Below are 23469 nucleotides of genomic sequence, written 5' to 3'. Positions count from 1 at the left end.
GATTTTTTTTGTAACTGATCATCTTTAAATATTGTTATATAATATTATACGTTTCCTGCGTACTGAAATCTTATATTTACATAAGTTAAATATTTGATTTTGAAAATGAATTATAACTCAGGGTACAGAATCAAAAGGAATGCAACATTGCGTACAGTTAGCCACATCATCCAATCCTTCATCCAGTAATTGAAAAAAAGCAATGAAAGAAAAAATATTTTTAATGAAATAAAAAAAAGATTTCTTAAGGTTATGCTATCATGTGTAACCGTTGTCAAGGTATATGTATACAAGTATATAAACATCATCTATTACGCACTAAGGTTTTATTAGAAAAGATGGATCTGAAAGTTGTTCTCGTGCTTATTGGCGTTCTTTGTGTGACACACGCCAAATCGTGGGTAAGTCATTTATTAAGTAAATTTGTTTTATTTTATTTTGCTGTGTTAAACACTTAGTATTAGAAGAGGCATACCTTGATATATGTTGTTTCACTGTACACGTGTAAGGTAATTTTGATATGAAGAATAATAAGTTATTTTTCAAAAGTGAGCAATGCAAAACTTAAGCCTGACGCAGACATATGTATTGTATCAACATTGATCAAGCACAATGAAAGAGACACCAGGTGTAGACAGACTGAGCCTTTCTTAAAATTGCCCATTATTATAAAGGGATTCATGTGTGATGATCGATCTGTAAGATTCAAAGTATTTCAAATTTGCTATGACCAGAAGCTATAATTTTTGGTCGAGGTTATCTAATGATTCTTAATACTGATACGAACTAAATTTACAAAACAGAAATGACATATCACGACTAATGCAGAAACTAAATATCATTTCTGTAGAAAGCACTACAACTGTTATAACATTGTGAACGCTACAGTGTTCTCTTTCAATCATTGCTTTATACGGTGGAGTTCAATCACTGTTAAACATTGCGTTAACTTCAGAGCCTTCGTTGATAAAGTTTAAACAATATTTTTACAGATAAAGATATAGAGCAACACTTTCAAACATTGAGACAACCACAGAGCCTTCCTTGTGAAAAAGTAAAATCACAAAAATACTGAACTCCGAGGAAAATTCAAAACGAAAAGTCCCTAATCAAATGGCAAAATGAAAAGCTCAAATACATGAGACGAATGGATAACAAATGTCACATTCCTGACTTGGTATAGGCATTTTATTATGTAGATAATGGTGGATTAAACCTGATTTTATAGCTATCTAAATCGCTCACTTGTATGACAGTCGCATTTTATTCCATTATATTGACAATGATGTGTGAACAAAACAAACAAACATGATATGTAAAAGTGTCAAAAATAGGAGTACATCAGTCAACATTGTGCTATAATGTGAAGTAACTTCCAAACAGTGCGTTGACCACATATCCTTATATGGTTGAGTAAAACAACGACCAAACTTGGCATCTTCAACATACTGTTCTAAGAGAGTAGAACACAGATAAGTGAGCAATAAAATCAAGATTTGGCTCTGGCAGCCATACATTTCAATTGATCAGAAACAAAGAAATGTTGTATTTTCAATATTTTTTTTAGTTTGATTCGGTTTAAATGGAACATTAGTAGAATCATTTGCGCAATGTTTTCTTTCCAAAAAGCAAAACATTAGAAATATATGTCTGTCCCTAGTTCATACTTTCTATAAAGCATAAAAACAATAATTTTTTAAGAGTAGAACTTTTGTAGACTGTCCTATTGACATCCGGGCCAGCCTTAGTTACATTGAAATCTCTGTAACCGTCATCTCATGGAGTTTATAAAAAAAATAGGACAATTTCAAAAAAGGAGAGTTTTGAAAAAAGGCCTCTAGTGGTCATGATCTCTCATCAAATTAGAACATAATTAGAAAGCTGTTTACAGGACTTAAAAATAGATATCCTTAGGTCAAAAACTGACGTCAAGTAATGGCAACAGCTGACACTGACTTATTATCTAAATTATAATAGGTAAATAACAGCTTCATCGCGGTGTTAAATTGTATTGTTTGAAGGAGTTGACCAACTTTTCAAATCTTTTAAAATGTGAAAAATAGTTCTTTGAATTATACACATAATAGAATATTAACCTATCATAGATATTATAATTTATAAATAAAAGTCACAAGTAAAAAATATGAGCGGTATACGTCAATTTGACAACATAACAAAAGAGATTTAGAAAGCACAATACAGTCTTAAACAATATAGACAGGCGTCCATACAATATACCAACGTCTTAATCATCACGTGTCTATAAAATGTTTGAATTATTTTCAAAGAAGCATTCATATTTTTTCAACGAACACCCAACATTTCAAATAAGAACAAAATAAAGATAAGAGAAGCAACACATACTGATTTGGATTATGTGTGTCTTGTGACCGGCCCATGAAATTGTAGCAGAGTTAAACGTGATGTTTTTAGACATCAAACCTCACTCTTTTTTACTATCAATCAGTTGTTTGTACAAACGTTCACAACAGAGCGTACAATACAAAAGCCATGTAATCCTAAAATAGGGATTTACTTATCTAATAGATAACAAAAACATAAAGAATAGCTCATTATATCGTATAATAGAATGTGCGCAGTTTATCTAAGCCGTCTAAGCACACTCAATATGGGAAGCAGTCAGAATATTTCATATATTCAACAACGTCATAAACAGAAGAGATTAAATTTGTCCATAAAGATATATATTTAAATGTTTTAATGGTTTCATATTACTGGCTATGCGTGGTCTCTGTTATATCTTGGCATATTTCATCATGTTTATATGTTTAAAACGTCAAAATGTTTTCTTGCAGGCATCTGAAATATATCTTGGACGAATTTTGATAAGTTCCATAAAAAATTCATTGTCTGTATTATTTTAATGCATTTTAAGACTACAGAAGTATTTTTAAATGATTCATATGCATTATAGCTATTATCTCATATCCGGGTTGTTTTGTCGTTACCATTTGTCTCTTTTGCTTCATTGGCTCTGTTTATATTAGGTATTGGCTTTTCAAAAACGTTCATCACCAAAGGGACAATAGTTATCGACATGCATTTGAGTAAAATTTGTACCATTAATGTTTTATAGCATATTTGTAATATCATCTCACAATGGAGACTGAATTGTTATAATTATAACTTTTATTTTCTCACTAATGCAAAAGAAATACACTGATGTTATTATGTATTTTCAGGCAAGATCATATGATCAGGATGAAGAAAAACTAATACGAGACTTATTAAGAGAGTCTTTAAGTGGTATGTTTTTGTGTTGTTAGACTTATTGAAATAAGACACATGCTTGTTTACTAAAAAATGTAAGCTATATCTTTTACAGAAATATGTGTGCTTTGGGAAATCAAAGAAAAATACTACTTCATTTAGTGTTTGTTGCTCAATATTTTAAAAATTGTTTGTGTATTGATTTGTTGACTGTTGATAACTATGGTCGTCTTTTTTATTATGATCATGATGTTGGTTTTTTCCCCTCGATTTATACTCAGAACTGCTCGCTTGATATGTTCTCTTTATCTTATGGCCAGTACCCCCACCAAAATTTTAACAATGTCTTCAAAACAATGATTAGGTTGTGGTACATGAATGGAAAAATGTAACTGTTATATAACGGATAAGGGGACAATTCATTAACTTGGTAATGGTCAGTTCGACTCTAATAATAATTTCGGATGATAAGAAATATGAGTGCAGCATTTTTTCGATATGTTGAATGCATTACGCTGTTTTCCTCTCTTTGTTCGGATTGTTGTCTCTTTAACACATTCCACATCATCTTTTCTAACATTAATTTGTTGTTGAATTGGTGGTTCTAATATTTAGATAACTTTATGAATTAAGACCAGACCATGCCAGAAAACAACTAAATGATTCTATAGAAGACGCTTTTTATAGCTTTTTTTCATAAAACCATTAAGTATGAAGTTGTTTTGGGTGTACTACATGATTTAATATTTATTAAGTTGAAACAAAACCTCGAAAATTGAAAACAATTTATATATTCAATTTAATCATTGTGGCCCATGATGACATGTTAAACGCCAATTATATCTTTATTCAACAAAAGTCACGTTGAGGCGAATATAAATCATGTATGATAGCTACTTTTAGATTTGCACTATATTATAATCCAAATGAAGGTCATCTTGCTTCTTTAAAAAATAACCCACAAAACAGCTTATCTAAATTTTACCTCAGATTAATAACTAATAAGCAATTCAATTTTTAGAGAGAAAGAAACCCAGACCACCAACTACGCTTCCTCCTCCAACACGTCCACCAACAGGTATGTAGTTAATGATGCATATTATAACAGTTAAAAGATAACAGAATGCGGAGCATCCAATAGTTTTATTGTGCATTGGCTGTTCCATAGTGACATCATTTGACATATGTCATTTAAACTTAATATATATATATACTATATACTAGGCAGAAAAAGAAACGTTACATGTTGTAAGATAATTTATATTTTTTATAACAGAAAATTGATAACAATAAGTTAATGGAATAGTAAGCTAATATCATTTTAAAGAGAACAGTAAAAAGTTTCTCTATTTAAAACAATATTGCACATTTTTAGACAATTTTAACAGGACGAGAACAGAATTCAGATAAAAATGTCAATACCTTGTATGACCATCTCTTGCATTTATAACCGCATGACACCGCCGTCGCATTGAATCAATAAGACGTCGAATCTTGTTCGTCGAGAGGGATCTTGTTCCATTCCCTGAAAAGTGTTGTTCGGAGATGAGAGAGCGTTTTCGGTAGATTTGGACTACTTCTGATACGTCGTCTATGGTAGGTCCCAAAGATGTTTAATTGACGATAAATCTGGAGACATTGCTGGCCATAACAACACACGAATATGATTATTCTCCATAAAGGTAATCAAAATGTGTCCCACGCGACAACGGGCGTTGTCCTGCTAAAAAACGTGGTTAAAACGATGTCTTTGGAGAAACGGGAGAACAACTCGTCCCTATACCTTGTTGCATTTAGGTTACCAAAGATGAGTTTGGGCTCTGTGCGTTCCTGGTAGGTTATTCCGCTTAATACAACAATTCCACCACCATTAAACCTATCTGTTTCCTGTATGCATGCATCAGATAATTGTTCATTACGCCTCCAATAGACCCTGGCTCTGCCGTCGCTAAATTTCAAGTTGAAGTTAGATTCATCGGTAAAAAAACTGTCTCCATGTTTACCTATTCCATCGAATCCGTACCCGAATCCATTGAAGTCGCGCCAGTCGGTGACGCTGCGTAACGATAGGTCCCTTCAACGGACAACGAGCTCTTAGAATAAGTAGGTATTCCTTGGGTATGTCGGGCAGTTTGTGACGCGTTTACAAATCCGGAGATGAATGATGCGGATGTGCCGGTCTTGACGTAACGCTGTTTCACGTAGCCTGCCACTACGGGGACGATTTGTCGTGCCAGTATCTCAGAGAAGAGTCTTAAGCCTTGCAATAGTCATTCTAGAGACATTAAAATGGTTTGCAACCTACACTTGAGTCATTGCTGCAGCCAACATCCAAATAGCTCGTTCTCTCTCATTTTGGCGTAGACTGGGCATTGACTTACGGGGAACTTTTTCAATTTTTTTAATGCGACCTTTTGTTTACAATCGTGTTCGACACAACAATGACCAAAATGACAACTCGATTCCATCTCTAAACAGGTATTTTTTGAAAAATTGGTTACTTGTTTGAAATCAGAAAATGAAGTCATGTCATTTCCGATATTTTTATATGAGTAAAATTTGATAGATAAATCATTAAGGTTACTAGTTTTAATCTTGAAAATATTTGAAATTAAGCGATTTTTTAAAATTAAAAACCAATGTAACGTGTCATTTTTTGCCTAGTATATGCACGGTAGGTATAGTGTCAAGCTAGGATGGTGGTTTTTCGAGTGATTTGATCGGGCTTTTTCGAGTGTGACCACTTTTTTCGAGTGATTATGATAAAAAATGTAAACAAAGAAACTTCTTTTCTCACAAGTCGTGATATAGACTATTTAGTTTAACATACACGGATATACAAGGTGTATTAGTATTTAAGATAAAAATATATATTACAAATCCAATATTATTTTTTGTCAATTCAAATGTTGAAGGAAATGCATACATGGAATCCTTATATCCTTAGATATACAGACACTTTACAAAAATTCTTGTTATTGCATCGAAAATGATATTTTGAGACTAAATTCATGTCTATGTGTTCGGATTTTTTCGAGAGCAGTCCGGGTTTTTTCGAGTGCGTTCGTGTTGTATCGAGTGATTATAGACATTTCCTATTGCTTGAACTGTTAAATGTCAGTGTATTTACGTTTAAAAACAATAAGAAATAGTTCAAATCATGTACTTTATAACGCAGGAAACCAATGCATTTATCAGTTTGATAATGGTGTAATACGATTAAACTTTATAAACAAGTATCGATCATTTGTACATGTTGTTGTTTGTCACTTCTTACAAATTACATGTTCATTATATATTCATGATGCCAACAATCTAATGTAAGCATAGAGAATTTGGGTTGAGACGTACTTACATATAGTGTGTTAAGCTGAACAACTATTCATTTCCCTGTTTACTGTCTATATAATTATTAAATTTAATTCAAATTTTATTGTAAGTGGGAATAAATACTGGTTGGATTTAGTGTGTGTATGTTTTTTGTTTTAGTTTTTATTTTATGTTATTTTATGGAGGCATTAGAATATTTCTTATTACATAGCATTTTTCGGCTTCTTTTCCGCTGTCCAGCAGGTTTCTTACTGCGATGTTTGATATACAGCTGCGCCATGAGCGTATGCTACGCCCGTAGCGTTTTCAAAGTATAAAGTTCATTACATTATGGTTGTGGCTTATTATCTATATCTGGCATGAATAAACATTAAATTCTCGTATCACACTGCACAGTATATTTCGTGTGAAAAATACTACACCAAGGATTCACGTAATGTTTTATTTAACAGAATGAGTGTATTTACCATATTAAGACAAATAGGTTAAACAACTTGTTAGATTGGGATACCGTTTGATATCAACTCTCGTTATTTAATTCAAATAGAATAAACTCGCCGTATTATTTTGAAATTAAATAACTAGAGTTGATATCAAATGATACCCGTTCTCACTTGTTATGAAATCTATAAATAATTTCTCAATGTTATATAGGGAGATTACCTTAATCCAGGTGAACCAGTCACCAAAGTTTCGTGAAAACTTTTAAAAGCACTTTCAAAATATTGTCTGAAAACTGTAAAATTATCCCTTTTTAACGCAACTGGAACAAAAGGGTCAAGTGAGATTTTCCCATCACTTGGCGTGTTTCGCTGTCCGTCTTCGTCGTCCGTTAACTTTTACAAAAATCATTTCCTCTGAACCTACTGGATTAAGTTCATTATAGATAGAGAACAGCAAGAATGTTCAGTAAAGTAAGAATTACAAGCAAGTCACCATCACCAAAACAGAGAATTTTGTAATGAATTATATTCTTGTCTTCAATGTTGGAGAGTGTCCTTTGTTTAATATGCACTGCAGTCAGCACATAGACCAAGGTGAGAGACACAGGCTCTTTAGAGACTCTAGTTTGTTTAATAAAATCCAATGACTCGGAAACGTAAAATCTAAAATCTATAAAATCCGAAAGGGAGGATACCTCAATAGATATGAAAAAATTCTCCGAAGTTTCATGTAATTTGGTTACAGCATTTTTCAGTTATTTCCGACTCGTAATTACGAGATAAAAAATGATTATTTCGTAATTACGCGATAGTTATCTCGTAATTATGCGACAATTATCTCGTAATTACGAGTTAAAACAAAGATTATCTCGTAATTACGTGATAGTTTTCTCGTTATTACGCGATGATTATCTCGTAATTACGAGATAATTATTACGTAACTACGCGATAGTTTTCTCGTCATTACGAGATATTTATCTCGTTATTACGAGATAAAAAAAAATCGTGACCCTAATAGGCTTTCGCTAGTCTGTGATGCAATTATTTAAGGAAAATTGAAGTGTAATATATCATAAAAATACATATTTTTTTTAAATAATGAAGGATGAATGTTTAAATTTTTTCTTATGTATTGAAAAATTACAATTAAACATTCTGATTTCTTGCAGTGGGAAGGATTTTCTTACTTAAAAAAAAAGACATGAATATTTTTTTTCCGTGAATAATTAGAACATGGACATGAATACTCATGAACAGATGTCTGATGACATTGATTCCTGACAGATCGGACTGAAATTAGTTTAGAATTCTGTAGCCTTGGACTTTTAAAACTAGGATCTTGTTTGAAACAGATACATTTTGCCATGACTAGTATATCTCTTGCATTACCGTTGAACCCAAATCATCTACCAACGTTTCAATGCATTGTAGAAAAGAACATATAAACTCATTAACCTGTCTGCTTGTATGTTCACACTGACCCAATTATATTTTCTTTATTAACATTTAAAAATATACATTTTTTTTTGTAGATGGACCTCCACCTCCTACATTACCACCACCAGAAATTGTTTATGGTATGTGTTATTTATTTTACAAATTTATCAGTTGTCGACATATTTCTTGTCTTACAACATGATTCGAAAATAAACTCTTTAGGTTTTAATGTAATGAATGATACGATAAAAGCCAATCAAGCTGCATTACTGTGTCATCATACCATCGAATCGTTTTAAATTTTAAACATTTTAAAGTTTATTAGAAAAAAACTGGAGAAGGTAAATCATATAAATACAGGATAATGACTTGTCAGTCCTAGGTAGAAGGAATTAAACTTAAAAGCGTTTTCAGGCTATTCATTACATTTCAAGGTACAAAGAATAAACGTTTCAAAAGAGGATACTTGCCTTAAGTAACTAATTAGTATTGTCATTGTGTAAGTGATATTATAGAAAGACAAATCAGTTCCCAAACTCCCCGAATTACGTGTCCTAATATTGTGTTCGTAATACCGTTGTAAATCCTGCTAACAATATTGGCCTTGTTCAAGGCATCAAATGTGTATATGACAGTAATCTGTTTCTGTTTAAAATATGCGAATATATTTTTATGATATGATAAACGTAAGCATCAATCTAACAATCAACACATTTAAATAAAAAAGAAGAAATGAAACTCTAAATGTGACATTTGACACCAACGTGTTGATAACAACCTTTTTTTCCAGATCCGATTCCAGATTCAGGACCATCTATGCTAGGTAATATTTTATAACATTGCAGAGTGTGTAACTGTAACATGCTATAATTTTGAATATGCATAAGATATTTGATTCTCAACGCAAAGCATACATCAAACAATCAAAGCACTGAAAAACAAAACCAATTTTAAAAAACTCAAATATAGTCCTTGAAATTCATAAACTGTAAATTCCTGAAATATTGCCTACTAATAACTATATTGACTTTAATAGTAGTTACTCATTGTTCTGATTGTTTTAAAAGATTACTATTCTAAAATGTAAAATCATAAAAATACTGATCTCCAAGGAAAATTAAAAACGGAAAGACCCTAATCAAATAGCAAAATCAAAAGCTCATACACATTAAACTAATGGACATCAACTGTCATATTCCTGACTTGGTACATGCATTTTCTTAAGTAAAGGATCATTGCGCGAAGATTTGTAAATATCATTTCGTGTATACTATCATTTGCACTCTTAAACTAGATATATAGAAGAAAAGAAAAATTAACCTCATATAAAGTAAAAATATAATTAAAAGGTTCATGCAACTTATGCAAATATTTAACAATTTAGGAATACAATTGTAAGAATTATAAAATTTTACATTATTAAAAATAGAGAGCCATTCCATACAAAATTGTAAGAGAACATTCGTTACATCATAAAACACATGTAATAATTCAAATAAAAATAATTCTATGTGTTATGGCTGCTGGTCTCTTTTGTATTTTTTTTTTATCATTTCATTCACTATTGTTATAAGTTCATTCATAAAACCAAATACCAGTATTCATCTGTAACACTGTCGTGATCAATATCATACAATATAAAATGAAAATATTAAATTATCATTTCAGTGAATTTACCTCAATTTAATAAAAATACTGAATAAAGCCCAAAAATTTCAAACAATGTAACGTAACAATAATTAGTTTTAGGTATATAAATTCAAAAAGTCTAGAGTGTACAAGATTGTTAAAAGTATTTAAAAAGTTGTTACAAAATCAAGGGGAAAAAAAATAAAAAAATATATATTATTATTGTTTGTTGCTATGATAACTTGTCAATTTCAACTGTACAAAATTAAAATCTATAATTGTTACTTTAAAGTTTGCACGATATTATAATGACAAATCTTGACCTTATTGCTTCTTTCAATAACAAAAAAGTAAACTAGCATAACATGAGTTTAACTGAGATGAAACTTAAAACTCAATTCAATTTTTAGAGAGAAAGAGACAGTTTCCCACACGTCCACCTACAGGTATGTGGTTGTAATTTTATATTTTATGACCATTTGAAAAGAAATAGAAAGCGGCTTATCTTTCATAATGATATTATTTTAACTTGACATATGAACTTAATAGTGCATATTGATTAATCTAACCTTGTCAGATTATTTGAGTATGACAATTTAGCACACTTAAGATATATACAAAGGTATAGACAGTATACAGTGGCACAATCTTTCACTGAAAAGCATCATAAGGCTTAAGTCAATGAGACATCAATACAATACATTAAAAACAGACATTGACTTGGTTTTTTTCTAGTTGTTTTGTTGGTGTTGTTGTTTTCTTAATTTTATAAATCACAAACATATAACTGCAAGTAAAGAATTGTTCAGAAAACCGTTAAGGTGTACATCAAAGGGTTAAAGAAAAATAGTAGAAAATTAAAAGCGAAATAGCGAAAAACAAATATGTTTGTTATCTAATAAAGCATAATGATATATCAAAAAGCCCAAAGTGATGAAGGTCGTGGTTTCGAACTTTTACAATGTGTGATTTTTTTACAACACTGTAATTAATATGCTATACAAAGAGAGACGAGAAAACACAGGGTCAGAATAATCTTTCTGAGTATGTTGGCATATTGACGTAATTTTATGGTAGTTACATTATGCATATTGAGTTTAGAGCTGAACGTAAATCATCCCTCAGCAAACAAAAGCATTGTTTAAAAATAGAACAGATAAATATGTATTTCCATACTTATCCTATGGAATATTATATATATTTAAAGCTTATTTTCTTTTGCAGATGGACCTCCACCTACACCTCACTATGGTATTGTGTTGTTCTTTTAACAAATGTTTATCATTTGTCATGAAAAAAAAATCCAAATTTAACACTCATTAAAATTGTAATTCTATGAACGATGCGAGAAAATCCACTCAAGCTGCATTACTTTTTTTTATCATATGATCATATCAATTTAGTTTTTATTTTAAAATCACTCATGTTATATAAACAAATGATACCGATTCCTCGTATTCGTCTTACAACGCACTTTTTATACTATTTATTACCTTTTAAAGTAAACTCTTTTCAAAAAAGAAACGACACCCGACTTCAGTATTATTTTAGTATTGCTTATGTGTGAGTGATATTATAGAAAATCAAGTCAGCTCAGAACCAGCGAAATTACGTGACCTGATATTGTGATAATTGTTCGTAATACCGTTGCAAATCATTCTTACAATATTAGCCTAGTTCAAAGCAGTCAATCGGTATATGACATTACTAATTAATATATTTAAAATGGCCAAACTGTGCTTAAACTGGTGTGACTGATATTGAATTGAAAACATCAACTAATATTAACCATACTTTTAATATTGCTATTTTGCACAATTAATAAGTGTTTTCATACGGACCCGCATTATATACTTCCTCCTATAAGGACTGGCCATACGGACCAGATGTATCTACTTCCTATTATACGGCCTGGTCATACGAACCAGTCATATGACCTGAGTATCTAATAAAATGGTTACGAACTTGTCGATTATGTATTGGCCCTGTATTGATTCTCAGTCAGCTGTATTGACACTCGGCCATACAGCCCTCGTGCCTTGAATCAATAAATTGACCAATACAGAATTAAAAATCTAATTTCACTATTGTATAAAATTATTGTTTAGAATATGTGAATATATTTTTATGATATGATAAACTTGAGCATTAATTTATCAATCAAAACATTTTAAAATAGAACAAATGAAACTTAAATATGGCAATGTAACACCAACGTGTTAATACCATTTTCTTTTGCAGATGAGGCTCACCCTCCAGGACCACCTATGATAACAATGCTAGGTAATATGTAATTAAATTGCAGAGTTTTAATGTATATAAAATTAGACAATGCAACGTCCTATTACATTTATTTCTAATTTGAATATTATGAATGATCATTCCATAGATGGTAATTTCATGGAGTCCCATTGGATGAAGCAGTGTTTATGTTTATCAATTTACCAGAAACATGCTATCTTTTTGGATGAGCTTTTAAAATATGCCTTTCACGCAAAAAATATTTCAGTTACCAATAAAAAAAAAATTGAAAACAGCGATTCAAAATACAACTCTCTTCCTGAAATTCTAAAATAGTAAAACTCTTCAATTCTTTCACAATTATTTAACCAATAACGATGAATAAGTATGATCTAGGATTTAAACTGGACATTTAAAAAAAGAGTTGTCAGTTTAACTTCTTAAACATAGTATGCTTAGTTTTTGGAAATAAGGCATGAAACAATATATTTTCCATACATATATTGACTACGTTAAGAATGATTTGAAATATATCAGTTTCTGTAAGGCATTGGGGCATATCTAAATGTAAATGGCAAAATGTCCCAGTCTGAACCATACTCGACCTAGTCTGAACCATACTCGACCTAGTCTGAACCGTACTTGACCTAGTCTGAACCGTACTCGACCTAGTCTGAACCATACTCGACCAAATCTTAACCAACCAAGACCTAATCTTTGCATCTATCAACTGAATTTTATCAATTTAGGAAATATTTTTAATAAAAATGAAATTTGAAAAAATGTATTCAATATAGTATTAAAATTTCACAATGATCAATCATAATATAACTTTAACACAATATATATCAACATTTGCATAATAATATATATCAACTTTAAAATATAAATAAAACAAGCTGATCAAATAATCTAAAAAATGAATTGTGACTAATATTTTCAATATTATTCAAAATTTTATGAATATTTCGGAAGTATTTTATAGTAACTAGACTATTTTCACCATTAACTTAAGTCTAGTATAGATTTATGGTGTCAGTTGAGTTTAGTTAATAATGCAGTGTATGTGTTTTTTTTTTTTATTAATATATATGTCGTGTACATTTTATTATTTTGTACAGGTTATTACCTGTACAAAACCTGTGTAAGAGTAATTACTTGTATGATGCCATCATACAAGTTATTACTTGTACAAATATAATTGTACGAGTAATTACCTGTACAATTTTTGTTGAGAAAAAGATAATAACTTGTACAAATCGCTATCTTTCAGTTTTATTTGTTTCTTTTTAAGTAAATTATAAATAACTTCAGCAAACATGACACTTTGAGCATATTAGGTTGAACAACTAGGTGCCACTAAAATACGGACTGCTGGTGCAAAGTAACAAAGTCATTGAAAAGAATAAATAAAATGAACTCTTCTTCCAATTATTTTGATTTATTATTTTTTTCAATGGAAATATTCAATTGTTCCCCGACAGTTGAGTTTTAATTATAATTACTTATTTACTTGTTTTTTTTTGTTTTTTTTTTTGGAATTACACAATTCTTAATCATTCAGACCAGTGTCGGTTGTTCTACTGTGTTCATGTAATCATCATACTCTTTTAAGTCGGCGTTCTATATTTTTACGGACACGTTGAGGTGTAAGTGGTCTACTATACATAAATGAAAGTTCTAGCCAAAGAAGAAAGTCCCTTCAATTAACACCATGCAGGATATGTGGAGCTCCAAAAAGTAAAAACAAAGTCAGTGAGTTGGTAAGCCACTTCTGCCTTTTACGGGCGGTCCACTGAATTTGATACAGTGATCATGATAGTACATGAATGATAATCAACCTGGTCTACCTGACAGTAACATCTTTGACTTTAACTTGACTACAAGCATTAAAGACTATAGTAATGATAGGAGGAGCGACCTTTTTTCAAATTATTCACACATATGAGTGAAAATCCCGATAATTTCTCTGCTTATATTAGCAATTTGTGGTTTTTTGACTCCTTATAATTATTATTTGTATGCCTCCAGAGTGTGCTGTTCTAATCAGAGGGTAAAGTTGACCAACTTTACAATAATAAATAATTTTGTCTCCTTTGCAAATGAGTTTATTAATTTAATTCCTGCTACATTCAAAACATCATGCCATCTTAAGAATTATTTTTGAAGTGCTGTCTTTTTGGAACTTAACTTGGCTTCCCTTACATAACTTAAAGTATCTCTTTATCTTTCACAAATAATTAGAAGATTTTATTTGATATTTTCCATTTTTATTCTTTAATACCCTACTCAACTGTACAAATTGGCTACCATATTTATCAAATAATAAAATTTCTAAAATGTTTCAAGTTTATACTGATGCACTTATAATAACTTATTTGTTTAAAGGGAAAGATTTATTGTAGTCAGGAAATAGGCCAAGGTAGAATAATGATTTGTACAAGTTTTTATCTCTTCTCAATCAAAATTGGACAAGTAATTACTTGTACAATTGTATTTGTACAAGTTATAACCTGTATGATGGCATCATACAAGTAATTACTTGTACAAAATGTTTGTACAAGTAATAACCTGTACAAAATAATAACATGTACACGACATATATATATGTATATATATAATAGTATATGAAACAACTTAATAAATTAAAAAAAAATGAGACCTTAATTGTTTTGTTTTATTAAACCAAGAATTTAATATAATCATGATAGTAGAATTTCCATAGCAATCCTTGATAACCTTTTTAAAAATGAAATATGTTCTAAAGTACCAGTAAACAATTATTTAAATTAGTTTTAAGTAACTTTTGTCAAATTAAAGACATGGCATACACAAAGCACTTTAATATAGTCTTATTACCTCAGTACATGGGGGCAGTACATGTGTGTTTTACAGGTAAAAAGGAAAACCTATTTTCTTAAATTCGCGTATTACTTATCTAGTATATTCGAAAGGCCTTGTTATTTAAGTTAAACAGGATGCTGCAATTTTGAAGAAATGTTATTTAGAATTTAATACCTCTGACCAGGTGTGATCTTATTTATGAGTTTGCCCAAAGCAGAGGTTATACTTTATATTTCACTACTAATCAATTTTATTTATTTAATTAATTTTATTGCTTTTTGATATAAATTATATATAATATATTTTTGTTTATCCTAAATATAATATTATATATAATTCTAATATAAGGTTTAACAATTTATAAATTTTTTTAGCTGTTGTTATATATGTCAGTAAAAAAGAAATTTATTTTGACAGTTAAAAAAGTAGTGGTTATTTGGTCTAGTATGGTTCAGACTGGTCAAGTATTGTTCAGACCTTTGGTTAAGTATGGTTTAGACCGGAAAAATAGGTCGAGTACAGGTCGAGAATGGGTTAAGACTGTTTCAGAATGGTCGAGTAATAAATCAGACTATTTTCAACAGCAAAGATAAGGGTCAAGTACGATTCAGTACGGTCGAGTATGGTTCAGACTAGGGTCGAGTAATATTAAGTAAAAGTCAGACCAATTCAGACTGGTCGATTAAAAATCAGTACAGTCGAGTACAGATATAGGCCATTTCAGATTTTAATGGTTTGTAGTGCTAGTATGTAGGACACAATTAAAAAAAATAGATACTAATATCTGATCGAGTAATGCATGTCTTGTGCACATCTGAAGGGGTTTCATAATATATTTCCTATATTTATGCATTAGGCCACACAATCGCAATAACATTTGGACGTGAAGGTAATTAGATACTAGTACTGTTCTTCTCGTTTTATAACATATACAAAAAGATTATTTTACGACTATTGGCGATTACTATTACTTGTGTAATAGTATTTTTATACCAAAAGACATCCGTAAATAAACATAAAAATAAAACGTGTGAACTTTAACCATGAGTTCTGACGGTACCGAATAGAGTGATTAACCTCTGCTATGAATGCGCTACTGTTATACTTTTCTGTGTTTAGTAGGTTGTGTGACAAAAAAGATTCAACAAAAGCGGTAATAAACTCAAATGTATAAAATCCGATTTGATTGATCTATTTTGAAAGGTCTCACGTGTCAATGGTAAAAAACGAGAGAGCATAAATTTCTCGAGTGAGTTGAATGTACATAACAGCATAGCATTCACCATCCGTGTCAGTGACATACAAGGTGTGACGTCTTGGGTTCTAATAGGTTAAAGTCGATTTTCAACGTACCGTGACGAAAACGTACATGGTTTCTAATGGGGTGAGATACATGTACAACGTACGAATTAAATAAATTTAATGCGTGATAACCAACATACATCTTGTTGGATCTTTGTTTTTAGAAAAATCATAAATTTGTACCATTAATTTTGCACCAGATGCGCATTTCGACAATAAAAATAAATTTGTCTTCAGGGATAATTTTAAGTAAATCCTACGTTTTGACTATTCGGATTAATTTTTCAGTACGAAAAGAATCACCAAAAAAGATAGATCCTCCCGTCATCCCTCCTGCTGGTATGTATTGTTTACCATATTCTAATGGTATGTTTCCTCGCTACGATATATTATACTTTTCACCACCTTTCGATGTCATATTTCGCCTCGGTATGTATTCTCCGTCACTTTCTGATGGTATGTATTCTCCTATACTTCTGATGGTATTATTCTCCTATATCTTTTGACGGTATGTATTTTCCGCCACTTCCTGATAGTATGTTTTCTCCTACATCTTTTGATGGTATGTATTATCCGCCAATTCCTGATGGTAGGTATTTCCCTACATCTTTTGGTGGTATGCGTTTTCCGCCACTTTCTGATGGTAGGTATTTCTCCTACATTTTTTTATGGTATGTATTCTCCGCCACTTCAATATGGTATGTATTTCCCTACATCTTTTGATGATATGTTTTCTCTGCCACTTCCTGATGGTAGGTATTTTCCTACATCATTTGATGATATGTTTTCTCCGCCACTTCCTGATGATAGGTATTTTCCTACATCTTTTGATGGTATTATTCTCCGCCACTTCCTAATGGTAGGTATACTCCTACATCATTTGATGGTATGTATTCTCCGCCACTTCCTGATGGTATGTTTTCTCCTACATCATTTGATGGTATGTATTCTCCAACACTTCCTATGGTAGGTATTTCCCTACATCTTTTGATGGAATGTATTCTCCACCACTTCCTGATGGTATGTATTTCACTACATTTTTTGATGGTATGTATTTCACTACATTGTTTGATGGTATGTATTTCACTACATTTTTTGATGGTATGTATTCTCCGCCACTTCCTGATGGTACGTATTTTCCTACATCTTTTGATTCATATAGGAAGATGTGGTGTGAATGCCAATGAGACAACTCTCCATCCAAATAACAATTTATAAAAGTAAACCATTATAGGTCAATGTACGGCCTTCAACACAGAGCCTTGGCTCACACCGAACAAAAAGCTATAAAGGGCCTCAAAATTACTAGTGTAACACCATTCAAACGGGAAAACCAACGGTCTAATCTATATAAAAAACGAAAAACGAGAAACACGTATAAATTACATAAACAAACGACAACTAATGTACATCAGATTCCTGACTTAGGACAGGTGCAAACATTTGCAGCGGGATTAAACTTTTAAATGGTAGCAAACCTTCTCCCTCTTTCTGAAACAATAGCATAACATCACAACATAGAAAACCACACGCGATAAAATATCAATTGGAAGGCTTAACTCAATCAAAAAACGTAAATTAACACACTATGAAGGAATAAATTTGATCTGTATGTATTATCCGCCACTTCCTGATGGTAGGTATTTCCCTACATATTTTGATGATAAGTTTTCTCCGCCACTTCCTAATGATAGGTATTTCCCTACATCTTTTGATTGTATCATTCTCAGCCATTTTCACCTGATAGTATGTGTTCTGGGGAATATCCTATTTCGTAATTATGCAATAACGTTCATAGATCCTGTATAAAAAAATTTGTGTGTAAATGTACTTTTAATAAACGGAGTCGAGCCAGAAAGATTCCCTGGTACTCGAATCCTGTCATATCTCAGTTTAAACACAAAATTTACATTATAAAATATGAAAATTGAAATAAACGAAACATATTTTTATTCTATAATTTTTTCAAGAGGTTGTATAATTGAGTTCAAAACAGTCAAATAATAAGACTTTAAATTAATGAAATGCAAACGTACTTCATTAATTGAATTGTATCAATGTCCTTACGTTTAATGTGTATTCCTAGCACAATTGTTATCTTTTTTTATTATTTCTATAGAAATATTATCTTAACCACATTATATACTATAGTTCAAAATAAGTAATGCTATATTCGACGAAGTGGTGTTCATGTACATTGTAATTGTTGGTATATTACTGCGATATTTGATGCCTTCTTGTGTACCTATCTATACATAAAAGACACTTTCATACAAATTACCACTCTTACTAACCATTTGTACATACGTATTTGTTTATCGTGACTAAATGTCTTATAAATTTTGTTCCTCCAGGTTGTGCATGCCCACCACAACTGCCAGGGGAAAAAGGTACGTATATATGTTTTAGGCAACAATCTAAATGGTAAATTGAATACCACTAAGGTTTCAATTCCCTCCAGCAAATTTGATCAAGAGTGTGGCTCTTCTTTTTATGTCGTTTTTATGGCCATTTACAGTATAAGGTCAAAATTGTTTTACCGATCCAAAATTTTTCTATCCTATCGTATAAAAACACATTTATGAAACCATAATTAAAAACTATTTTGACGTCCGTTTTCCAAAAAAAAATATAAATGATTAACTGACAAATGTGTACAATTTTTATAATTTATATGGAATGTGCATTATTTGTATACAAATATTAAAATTGAATGTCATTTTTTTCCAATACAGCTATACAAATGTTCGTGCAGAAATTCATATTCATTTATAAACAGTGATTTTTCAAAATATATAAATCATAGATATACATTTCATAATGTTTGCAAGAAACTGCAGACATTTCTAGAAATCTAGAAATTGGAGAAGATATATCTTCAATAGACCTGTTTTTCAAAAATATGTTTTATATGAGATGATATTCGATAGTGTAACACTTGACCTAAGCTCGTTAAGTATCTTTACCTCCAGGGCTTTAGAACTTCTGTTTTTAGTATTTCTTATGAAGGTAACCCGAGAAAAGCGATTCCTAAACCCACATATTATAGGATATTTTTTTTCAAATTGTTGAAGAATCATAGGGCATTTTGGATGGTTTTATATATTCTGTTCATTCGCTTTTCAAAACCAAACACTACCAAAATCTAAATTCAAAGATTTTAATAAATGTAAAAAATGCAGCATTCAGTTCTTCATTTACTAAAATTAACTGATTTCAATCTATTGTACAGGTACCACATTTGTGCATACTTTGAAAGATATATATATATGTTTACGTAACGATTCCATATTTGTTACATATTATTCCTTCTTTTTATTGTGAGAGAAGCAAAAAATTACAAAGGAAGGCATTGTATCTAACCAAAATGTATGGTTAGGAAACCGTTCAACAAACATGTTTTTCTTGAATGTTTTTTATGCCTTGCAGCTCGTCGTTGTGTTTGTCCACCACCGCCACCCCCGGAAATACCGGAAAAACAGCCTTCAAGAAGACGTATGTAAATAGTAAAATGTAGTTCATTGACATTATTATCATGGATAGGCCATAGTTGCGAATAAAATTTAGGAAAGAGCTTGTCAATCCAAATATTAAGGGAAATAAATAATATCTATCATAAATGCCTCCAGTAACCAAATATATAAGACACTATCGTGCGAGAATTTTTATTCTTATAAGATCATTGACTGAGTGTATAATAATTATATAGATATAAGAAGACTTGGTATGAGACAACTCTCCATCAAAGTTTGTAAAAGTAAACCATTATAGGTTAAAGTACGGTCTTCAACACGAAGCTTTGGCTCACATTGAACAGCAAGCTATAAAGGGTCCCAAAAATGACTATTGTAAAACCATTCAAACAGAAAAGCCTACGGTCTAATCTATAAAACAAAGGCAAGAAACGAGAAACACTTATGAACCACATCAACAAACGACAATCACTAAACATCATGTGCCTGACTTAGGATGTGTGCAAACAAATGCAGCGGGTTTAAACGTTTAAATAGGTAACCATCTCTCAAACTCACCTAAAACATTATTGTAACATTACAACATAGAAGACATACTATTAAATATCAATTGAAATGGCTTAACTCAATTAAAAGATATATCAACAAATACAAGTGAACATACACCGAACGAATAAATAAGATGCATGTATATCTTTTTTTTTACCGACTAACTTTATTTATCACTTTGAACTATTCCGTCTGACTAAATTAAGAAAACATTAGTTTTTTGCTCAATAGTTTTTTCTCATATAAATTCATTTTAAATTGGTTTAATATAGCACTTTCATTTTACTTATTTCTGTTTAAAAACATATATTCGGCTCTTTAATTGACCAGAATGATTACCTGCAAATAGGCTTTATCCTATCGTTTCATACTGACTGCTTATTGTTTCGTGTTTTGCTTAAAATGTTATAAATTGTGTTACAGGATCGAGGTTGCAAAGCAGACGCTTAGAAGCAGCTATTAGAAATCTTGAAGCTGTACTCAATGAAGAAGGAAAGTAGAAACTTATATGTTACGAAGTAGTAAGTACATAATATACTTGTATAGCTAATTTATTATCTGTGTATTCGTCTCGTAAATGCATACAGTTATTTTTGTATCTAGCTTTGGGGAGGAACTTAAGCTTTTTAAGGGGGAATAAGAATTTTTTAGTATTTATTTGACACATATAACCAAAAAACCGCTCACCACGATCTAAAATTTATTCAGATCGTGGTGAGGTCGCGGTATGAGCGGCATGAAAATGTAAATTTTCGTTGTTTTCACGATGTTACTGCGTCCTCATTGCGCTTCTACAAGGATCCCGCTACGATTATTCCACGTTCTTACAACGCCTTTTCTACGATTATCACGTTCTCACCGCGACCCAACTAAGTTTTCACTACGACTATACCACGCTGATCACGATCGTAGTACGATTCTAGCACTCCACGGCCGTCCTCATCACGCTCTTCTTACAACCTGACTACGTTCATACTACGACCATCATTCTCATTGTCATTTTCATAATATAATGTATAAAAAAACTCCCTAGATTTTGTTTGTCTGTATGAAATTATCCATTTGCTCTAACGGCCCAATCATGCTTCTCGTTTTCATATAGATTAGACCGTTAGTTTTCCCAGATTAAATGGTTTTACACTAGTATTTTTTATGTCCTTTATAGCGTGCTGTTCGGTGTAAGCCAAGGCTCCGTGTCGAAGGCCGTACCTTGACCTATAATGATTTACTTTTATTAATTGTTACTAGGTTGGAGAGTTGTCTCATTGGCACTCATACCACATCTTCCTTCATCTATTTACACATCTACGTCATCCCTGCTTTCGTTCACTAAAATATCGTCATTTGAGCTTTATGGACCAGCAATAGGTTGTAATTTAGGTTGGATTGGTCGGTCCGACATCTCTGCTCGATCAGGATTCGTTACTTTGCTCCCTCTAAATCTACATCTACCACCACGCCCACGTGTTCTAGTAGATTTTGGTGGCATGGCTGTATTGTTTCCGAGAAATCTACGTATTAATCAGAAATAGAAGGAAAGAAACACTTATTGATATCGAACACGATGTTGACGTTATTGCTGAGAACGAACTTAATGCTGAGTTCACACGTAATTCGAATCGCATTAACTAAATTGAATTAGTTTAATTCGCATTCGAAACGTTTCACGTCCTAACGTCAATTCTAATTCGAATTACAATCCGCGTCAAATTCGCTTTACTGTCCAAACGACGTTAACTTTTAATTCGTATTTACAAAAGCGTATTTCTAATGCGAATTAAGATAATTCGAATTACGAATTAAAAAAGAAGAGTGTGTGAACGCGATTTGCGAATTCGATTCGTATTCGATTCGAACTCAATTCGAATTAAATACCGCGTGAACGAGGCATAAGATCGCGGTATGAACGTAGTATAATTGTTGTAAGAACGTGCTTTAATCGCAGTAGAAGCATGAAAATATCGTGTTGCAATCTGATTTCTCGTGGTATAGTCGTAGTGAGAACTTTGATGTGCATAGTAAGATCATGATAATCGTAGAAAAGGCGTGGTAAGAACGTGGTATAATCGTAGCGGGATCCTTGTAGAAGCGCAAAGAGGACGTAGTAACATATCGTGAAAACAATGAAAATGTACATTTCCATGCCGCTCATACCGCGACCTCACCACGATCTAAATAAGTTTTAGATCGCGGTGAGCTTGGTGCGATCGTGGTCTAGTAGGACTGGGGCTTTAGATGCATTTGTTAAAAATATACAATGCTGATCAAAATAAATCAATATCAAGCTGTCCGACTACATCACACAGTCTAAAATTATAGACCTTATCGCTATTTTGGGATCTGCGACACTTGACCTAAAAATTTGCGACATAAAAGGTTCATAAAAGACCAAACTGAAAGAGTATGAGACTCAAATAGATGTCTCATGCTTAGTTCTATAAAATTGCCTGAATAAAACAACTTTTCAAACATGTCTCTACTCAAATAAAAGGCAAAATATGTTCGCCATGTATATTTTCATTCAAAACATTTAGTATTATTTTGATTCCACTTACGTATTATGACACATGTACCACAAGGGTACTTTTTCTTGTTCATTATATTTCAAAATACAGGATTTACGCTTTGAATATTTAGATAAAATAATCCATGAAATAATTGTTTGAGTTTAGTAATAATAGTGACTTTTTCGGTTTTTTCAGCAGAAGACTGGACCGTCCCTGGACATGAGATAGAAACAAGAAACTTTAAACTATAATTAAAACAATGATGTGTCTTTAAATGAATAATATCTCTTTTGAACTATATACATAATCAATCTTTAATCATTTAACTGCCCCTGTTGCTACTGGGTTAAAACCCCTGATGGACTGTTTAATAGTTAAATAAAAAAAACACCATTGCAACATTTATCCCGCCTTTATATTCATTTTAGAAATTTACCTGTGGCATCATATTGTGGCTTTGATACATTCGTGTGGCAAACAGTT

The 23469-nt window shown here is 31.6% G+C and overlaps 1 protein-coding gene across 1 annotated transcript; it reads left to right on the top strand.

Moving 5' to 3' along the window:
• Positions 1-308: 308 nt before the first annotated feature.
• LOC143066241 (uncharacterized) lies at positions 309-23389 on the top strand. The gene is made up of 13 exons (XM_076239233.1): positions 309-401; positions 3204-3267; positions 4253-4309; positions 8537-8581; positions 9232-9264; positions 10481-10516; positions 11295-11321; positions 12312-12353; positions 16746-16796; positions 18812-18847; positions 19887-19952; positions 20903-21000; positions 23182-23389. The coding sequence occupies exons 1-12, from the start codon at positions 339-341 to the stop codon at positions 20977-20979; spliced, it is 597 nt and encodes a 198-aa protein (XP_076095348.1). The 5' UTR covers positions 309-338; the 3' UTR covers positions 20980-21000; positions 23182-23389.
• The last annotated feature ends 80 nt before the right edge of the window (positions 23390-23469 follow it).

The sequence above is a fragment of the Mytilus galloprovincialis genome, chromosome 3 (genome assembly GCF_965363235.1).
Source record: "Mytilus galloprovincialis chromosome 3, xbMytGall1.hap1.1, whole genome shotgun sequence".
Taxonomy (NCBI): domain Eukaryota; kingdom Metazoa; phylum Mollusca; class Bivalvia; order Mytilida; family Mytilidae; genus Mytilus; species Mytilus galloprovincialis.
Note: the sequence above shows the minus strand (reverse complement) of the source record. Positions and strands in the feature narration are given on the sequence as shown.

Bases quoted from the DNA above. Each gene is read 5' to 3' on its own strand.
- LOC143066241 (XM_076239233.1), top strand. From the start codon at position 339: ATGGATCTGAAAGTTGTTCTCGTGCTTATTGGCGTTCTTTGTGTGACA. The intron at 12,354-16,745 runs GTAATATGTAAT...TTAATTTTTCAG, and splicing joins ACCTATGATAACAATGCTAG to TACGAAAAGAATCACCAAAA. The intron at 18,848-19,886 runs GTACGTATATAT...TATGCCTTGCAG, and splicing joins ACAACTGCCAGGGGAAAAAG to CTCGTCGTTGTGTTTGTCCA.